The following is a 7751-nucleotide window of genomic DNA, read 5'->3' as shown; positions in this document are numbered from 1 at the left end:
CAGATGGTGATTGCAGCCATGAAATTAAAAGACGCTTACTCCTTGGAAGGAAAGTTATGTCCAACCTAGATAGCGTATTCAAAAGCAGAGACATTACTTTGCCAACAAAGGTCCGTCTAGTCAAGGCGATGGTTTTTCCTGTGGTCATGTATGGATGTGAGAGTTGGACTGTGAAGAAAAGCTGAGACGCTGAAGAATTGATGCTTTTGAACTGTGGTGTTGGAGAAGACTCTTGAGAGTCCCTTGGACTGCAAGGAGATCCAACCAATCCGTTCTGAAGGAGATCAGCCCTGGGATTTCTTTGGAAGGAATGATGCTGAAGCTGAAACTCCAGTACTTTGGCCACCTCATGTGAAGAGTTGACTCATTGGAAAAGACTCTGATGCTGGGAGGGATTGGGGGCAAGAGGAGAAGGGGACAACAGAGGATGAGATGGCTGGATAGCATCACCAACTCGATGGACGTGAATCTGAGTGAACTCCGGGAGTTGGTGATGGACAGGGAGGCCTGGCATGCTGCGATTCATGGGGTCGCAAAGAGTCGGACATGACTGAGAGACTGATCTGATCTGATCTGATCTGAACAGCCCAGGAATAACTTCTACTTTTTTTTTTGGCTGTGCTGGGTCTTCAGTACATGGGCTTTCGCTAGTTACAGAGCTTAGGCCTAGTTACTCTGTGGCACATGGGATCTTAATTCCCTGAGCAGGGATTGAACCCACGTCCCCTGCATTGGAAGATGATTCTTAACCACTGGACAACCAGGGAAGTCCCAAGGACTAACCTCTACTTTTAGGTCAGAGATGAAAAAGAAGATATACTTTCAGTAGAATGGAACTTGCCAGGGGTGAGGAGGAAGCAGGGAGACGGGATTTATTGTTTAATGGGCACAGAATTTCAGTTTGGGCTGATGAGAAAGCTCTGGAGGTGGGTGATGGGTTCTGGGGATGGTTGCTCTACAGTGTAAATGTACTTAATGCCACTGAAATACACTCTTACAAGTAGTGGGAAAGGTAAATTTTGCCTGTGTATTTTACAACAACTAATACTTTTATATAAGTATATAAACTCATAATTTGCCTCTCATAAGTATATAAAACTACTGTAGTAAGAGGACGTGCGTGCATGCTAAGTCACTTCAGTTTGTCTGACTCTTTGTGACCCTAAAGGACCCTTTGGTGGACTGCCCTGCAGGGAATCCTAGGACCCAGCTTTTATGCTAATTAACATAGTCATTCTTTACAAGACCACGGAAGTACAGTTGAGGTTTTTAAAAGCACGTTGCTGTTTGAGGGTTGAATTGCATTCACCACCTGCATGCTTTGTCTTTCTAATCCCTAACCCTACTACTCTGGTTGCTCTTTATCATGGATATGAAGCCCAGTTTAATTAAGAAGAGACTGATTTATCCAGGGTGCACAGCTGACTTCTGGAACTAGTTAGTTGTTCGTGCAGCTGTGTGAATGTCACCTTGTGTACGTCTGGAATCTGACAAGAGTTGTGCTGGCCTGGCTAACCCTGCTCCTGAACACTGTTTTCCAGTGTCTGGAATGGCATTCACACGCCTGGTGCCTGAAATCACACCATCAGAGTCATTCCTTCATGTGCCTCTGGATTCTTCTCTCTGAAGATTTTCTTTAAAAATTCAAACACACATACAAAGAGAACAGCATTCTGTAAATTAATACACAAAATAAACAGGATCCGTGACTCATTATATCTACTTTCCTTTCCCACGTGCGTGTGTCAAGTCTCTTTAGTCATGTCCGACTCTGCAACCCCATGGACTGTAACCCACCAGGCTCCTCTGTCCATGGGATTCTCTAAGCGAGAATACTGGAGTGGGTTGTCATGCCCTCCTCTGGGGGATCTTCCCGATCCAGGGATTGAACCAGCATCTCTTGTATCTCTTCCATTGGTAGACGAGTTCTTAGCACTGCCAGAGCATTGTAATAGCGGCTGAAATTTATGAACTGAGACACAGCCACCCTGGTTTTCATGTCTTCATTGGTTGAGTGCCTACTGTGTACCACGCTGTGTCTAAGGACGTTGTTCCTGGCTTCTGGAGTCACAAGTCTGATGGGAGAGGCAGACCCGGACACACAGTGCTGGAAAGAGCACTTGGAGCCAGAGGAAGAAGGGACCGACACGAGTATGGGAGTTCACTGGGGAAGGATGTGGCGGTGCCTCTGGGCTGCGTTTTGAAAGATGAAGAGTCTGCCAGCTGGAAAGGTGGGAGCAGGGTCACGTCAGTTTGTTTTCTCTGAGCTCTTTCTGACCCCTGACAGAATGTCTGGGTGTCCTCATCAGAAGGTCATGGGGTGAGAGAAGCCTGTGGGCCCCTCAGGAGGTCCCCAGAGCTCCGAGTGTTCTCCCAGTCTCTTCAGGGTCATTGCTTCCAGGCAGTTCAAAGAGAAGGGGGAGGAATTTTTAAGACAAATTTAGCCAACCTGATCCTTTTGCCTGGGGAAGGCCTTGCTCTTAGACCAGATTTCAGTGCATTTGTCTAATCCCTTTGTGGAAGGAATTAAAATGCAACACCTAGACACTGCCTTTATTTTTATCTGAAACCCCTCGCCATCATTTGAGGACAATTATATTGATTTTTGTTGTGTTCACGTTATTGCTTACATTATTACTTGCCTCAGCTCTGGAATCTTCTTTCCACGGTTCAGAGCACAGATTCTGGAGCCAGACTGCCTGGGTTCATATCCTGGCTCAGCCACAAGTTAAGCACTCCCTGCCTCCGTTTCCCCAGTATAAATGAAGATAATTACGATTTCTACTTCACTGAGGTTTTGTGGGGGCTTCCCAGATGTCACTAGTGGTTAAAAAAAAAAAAAAACCAACCTGCCCATGCAGGAGACATAAGAGATGCGATCCCTGGGTCAGGTCAGGAAGACCCCCTTGGAGGAGGGCACAGCAACCCACTCTGGTATTCTTGCCTGGAGAACCCCATGGACAGAAGAGCCTGGTGGGCTACAGTCCATAAGGTCACAAAGAACTGGACACAACCGAAGTGACTTAGCATGCACACATGAGGTGTTATGAGGCTCAGTGAGTTGGTTACAAAATATTTACAGCAAGGTGAACAGGGAGCATTTAATACATCTTGGCTGTTATTCTCCACTTCTACAGAGCCCCTAACCTGAGACTGTTCTAATTAGAATGTAGAATAAGTACCATATCCTCCAGTGAGGCATTCAGAATTTACCAGGCAGTCAAAACATTCCATGAGGATCAGTGGGTCTGTTCCAGACGCTGGTAATAGATACAAAACCCAGTTCAGTGTGGCCCCTCCCTGGGGACCTCTAGCCTTGTGAGAAAACGAGACCGTATCTATACCTTCACGGTGACAATTCCTGCATTTTGCACAGTGCTGACTCCTGAACAGTCTTCACAGCCTCTCAGTAACTTCTTGGAATATCCTGCAGGATAATAAGTGTCTCCACCAGGAAACACTGCCTGTTGGTTTGATTGTTCACTGGTACCTGTGCAGTGGCTTCCCTGGTGGTGCAGTGGTAAAGAATCCGCCTGCCAGTGCAGGAGATGCTGGTTCAATCCCTGGGTCAGGAAGATCCCCTGGAGGAGGAAATGGCAACCCATTCCAGTATTCTTGCCTGGAGAATCCCATGGACAGAGGACCCTGGTGGGCTGCAGTTCATGGGGTTGCAAAGAGCTGGACACGACTTAGCGACTGAGCAGACGGGGTCCTCTGGTGATGATGTGTTTACCTAGAGGGGAACCAGTGTGTACGTGGGCTTGATTTTCCTCCAGAAAGGATGGTTTGTAACCCGCTCCATGTTTGTGTGCATCTTAGGTTTGGAGGAGACCAGCCTGTCTACATCAACATCATCAGAGATCCTGTCAACCGGTTTTTATCTAACTATTTTTTCCGTCGGTTTGGAGACTGGCGAGGAGAACAGAATCACATGATTCGCACCCCAAGCATGAGGCAGGAGGAGCGCTACCTGGTGAGTCCTGTCGCCTCAGATATGTAGCACCCCCCGCCCAGGGCCATCTGGTCCTTGGGCTCCATGGGATGAGGGTACCGCTTCAGAAAGCAAGTTTTTACCAGTGAAAAATTAACTTTCCAGATCATTCAGATCCAAACAAACATTTTCTCAAATGACTTTCTAGTCTTGTTTTCCTCAGTTTTTCTTTAGTGTTGATTTCAGGTCCTGGAGAAAAAACAGTCTTTCCCAGGGAATCCTGACCAGCACTTTTGTTTTGGTGCATTCGGGGATTTCTCTTAAAAGGTCACAGAGTGCTTACTCACACCTCATCCCATTCAATTCCCATGACAACCCCATGAGGGAGGGGTACTTTGAGATGAGGACCCTAAGATTCCAAAAGAATGTGAACACAGCCGTGACTGACTGTTTCCAGGCCCTCTTACTCCGAGTCCAAGGTTCCTTCCACCACGGCACACAAGAATCAGGCATCTCAGTGAAATTTGTTGGCCTTTCCAGACCTTATTTTGGGACCCTCAATGTCACAGCGATGTTGATTTTGATCCCAAGAGTTGCTTCCACAGCTCGGAGTTGGTAATGGAGGAAAATAGTGCACCTTACTGTCAGCTCCAGAATAAAAGATGCGTTTCCCACTAGTTTGTGACCTGGATTGACAAACGCTTGCTGAGGGCTTAGAGCCTGGTGTTAAAGAGGCTGAAACCCTGGCCTCTGTGTCTGCAGGAGCCTGTTGGGTTCAGCCAGACCATCCTGGGCTCTCAGGCCCAGAAGAGAGAGAAGAATGTATGGAGGGCTCAGTGCAAATCTGCCTCTACTGCTGGCACGCAGCACAGAGGCCATGCCCACCACTGCTGTGCACAGAAGCATCCGTCAGCTAAAGAAGAGTAGTGTTACAGTTCCAGCACAAGTTCTCTTTCCTCATGTGATTTTAAAAAGCATAACTGCATGCGTTTGGAGGATGGAGCATTTTTCAACAATATCATTTTCATGTCTTAAAATCCACAGTTAGAGTTGAGAAAATTGAGATGCACAGAAGTATCTTATCCAGTGCTGCACAGCTAGTTACAGATGAGCCAAGACTAGAAACAAAGGCTTTCTACTGGCCATTCAGCATTTGTTCAGCTGCCTAATGCTTCAGGGGAGTATTCTGATGATATATTTTTAAAGTGCCTTTTACTTTTTTTCTCTTTCCATTATGATGGCAAAAACTCTTATCTTTTCCTTTATATGTTATGAATATGGCTCTGTATTTTTTTTTATGACAAGCACATATTTTTTTAATGACAAGTACATATTCAGAGTGTAGAACCACTTACTAGAAGAATAATGTCTTTATTGTTTGTATTGGACCCGATTAGCCTGTTGTGTTTTTTGAAAACATAGAGCATATTCCATGTAATCAAAATATCTTGCAAAGTTTCTGTTCAAAGTTTCAGTTCAATCCGATACTAGTGAGAACCAAGTTATAGCACAGGATGCCAAAAAACCAAAGATTTGAAAACAAGTTTTATGAATCCTACTCTTCAAATATTAATGTAGGTGATAAGTAAATTGATAGTCTACCAGAAGGTGAAAAGTGATCAGGGAAAGTGAACGGGCAGTCCCAGGAATCCGTCATGTGGGCAGGGGGTGGTGGTGGGCAGGGGACCGGCTTCGATGTTAATAAGCAGATCAGGGAAGGCATTGGATCCGACATATCAGCAATGATTAGAATGAGAGATAGAGTTGATCACGCAGTTGGCTGGGAGAACGCCGCCCCAAGTAGAGAGGGGAACTGGAGCGAAGGCCTGAAGTGGACACTTGGGCCTGTCGTTCAGAAACCAGCAGGAAAAGGGGGTGGCTGGTATAGAGTGAGGGGTGGGGGCAGGGAGGTGAACTTACAGAGGTAAGTCTCGGAGACCACGCACCATATAAGGCCCTGTGAGTTGCTGTGATAACTTTGAATTGAGAAATAAAACGAATAGCCCCCAATTAGACACACCGTTTTTTTTTTTTTTTGAAGTATAGTTGATTTACAATGTTGTGTTAATTTCTGCTGTATAGCAAAGTGATTCATTACACACACATATATATACATTTTTTTGATACTCTTTTCCCCTGTGGTTTATCATTGGATACTGAATATAGTTCTCTGTGCTATACAGTAGGACCTTGTTGTTTATCCTCTCTCTATAATAGCTTGCATCCGCTAACCTCCCATTCCATCCTCCCCCACCTCCTCCCCTTTTGGCAACTACCAGTTTGTTCTCTATGTCTGTGAGTCTGTTTCTCTTTCACAGATAGGTTCATTTGTGTCAAATTTTAAATAACACATAAGTGGTTATCATATGGCATTTGTCTTTCTCTTTCTGACTTCACTTAGTTTGATAATTTCTAGTTCTATCCATGTTGCAGCAAATGGCATTATTTCATTCTTTTTATGGCTGATTCGGAGAAGGCAATGGCAGCCCACTCCAGTGCTCTTGCCTGGAAAATCCCATGGATGGAGGAGCCTGGTGGGCTGCAGTCCATGGGGTCGATAGGAGTCGGCCACAACTGAGCGACTTCACTTTCACTTTTGACTTTGATGCATTGGAGAAGGAAATGGCAACTCACTCCAGTGTTCTTGCCTGGAGAATCCCAGGGACGGTGGGCTGCCATCTATGGGGTCGCACAGAGTCAGACACGGCTGAAGCGACTTAGCAGCAGCAGCAGCAGTATTCTACTGTCTAGATGTACCACATCTTCTTTATCCATTTCTCTGTCGATGGACATTCAGGTTGTATCCATGTTTCGGCTGTTGTGAATAGTGCTGCTATGAACGTAGGGGTGCATGGATCTTTTTGGATTAGAGTTTTGTCCGGATATGTGCTCAGGAGTGGGATTGCTGAATCGTATGGTAATACTATTTTTAGTTTTCTGAGGAACCTCCATGGTGTTTGCCACTGTGGATGCACTAACTTACCAACCAACGCTCCCACCAACACTAGAACGGTTCCGTTTTCTCCAACACCCTCTCCAGCATTTGTGATTTGTAGACTTTTTAATGATGGCCATTCTGACTAATGTGACGTAGTACCTCACTGTAGTTTTGATTTGCAATTCTCTAATAATTAGCGATTCCTTAGTGGGTCAGTCAGTAAAGAATCCACCTGCAATGCAGGAGACCTTGTTTTGACCCCTGGGTTGGGAAGATTTCTTGGAGAAGGAAATGGCAACCCTCTCCAGTGTTCTTTCCTGGGAAATCCCATGGACAGAGGAGCCTGGTGGGCTGTAGTCCATGGGATCACAAAGAGTCGGACTCAACTTAGCGTCTAAACCACCACTCACAATAATTATTAATGTTGTGCATCTTATCATGTGCCTATTGGCCTTTTGTATTTCTTCTGTGGAGAAATGTGTATTTAGGTCTTCTGCTCATTTTTCAATTTGGTTGTTTGTTTTTCTGTTGTTGAGTTGTATGAGGTGTTTGTATATTTTGGAGATTAAGCCCTGTCACAAACTGTACACATCTTAATCAGTGATTCTTCCTCCTGAATATCCTCTAGAAAGCTCAGCCTCCCTCCCAGCAGGTGATACATCATCTCACAAGCCCACAGACACCCTCAGCAATTCTCTCCCTTTTTTCTGGGAGTCCAGACTCCTCCCTCCTGCTCTAGACTTATATCTGTCTGAAACCTTGGTTCTTGTTCTGAAGTCTCACAAGCCTCCCCACACTCAAAGTTTCCAGGGGATTTGATTGAAAATAGGGTCTGTGGGGGAGAGAGAGAGAGAGAGAGAGAAAGAGACCTTAAAGTTGTGC

The 7751-nt window shown here is 45.5% G+C and overlaps 1 protein-coding gene across 1 annotated transcript in view; it reads left to right on the top strand.

Annotated features, from left to right (window-relative positions):
* Positions 1-7751, top strand: part of UST (uronyl-2-sulfotransferase) — a 321018-nt gene that overhangs the window by 223480 nt on the left and 89787 nt on the right. The window contains exon 6 of the mRNA XM_010862570.1: positions 3820-3973. Within this exon, the coding sequence (XP_010860872.1) occupies positions 3820-3973 (154 nt within the window). The remainder of the gene's footprint in view (positions 1-3819; positions 3974-7751) is intronic.

This window comes from Bison bison, unplaced genomic scaffold (assembly GCF_000754665.1).
Source record: "Bison bison bison isolate TAMUID 2011002044 unplaced genomic scaffold, Bison_UMD1.0 scf7180017864483, whole genome shotgun sequence".
In the NCBI taxonomy this organism is placed as follows: Eukaryota; Metazoa; Chordata; class Mammalia; order Artiodactyla; family Bovidae; genus Bison; species Bison bison.
This window is presented reverse-complemented; position numbering and strand designations above follow the sequence as displayed.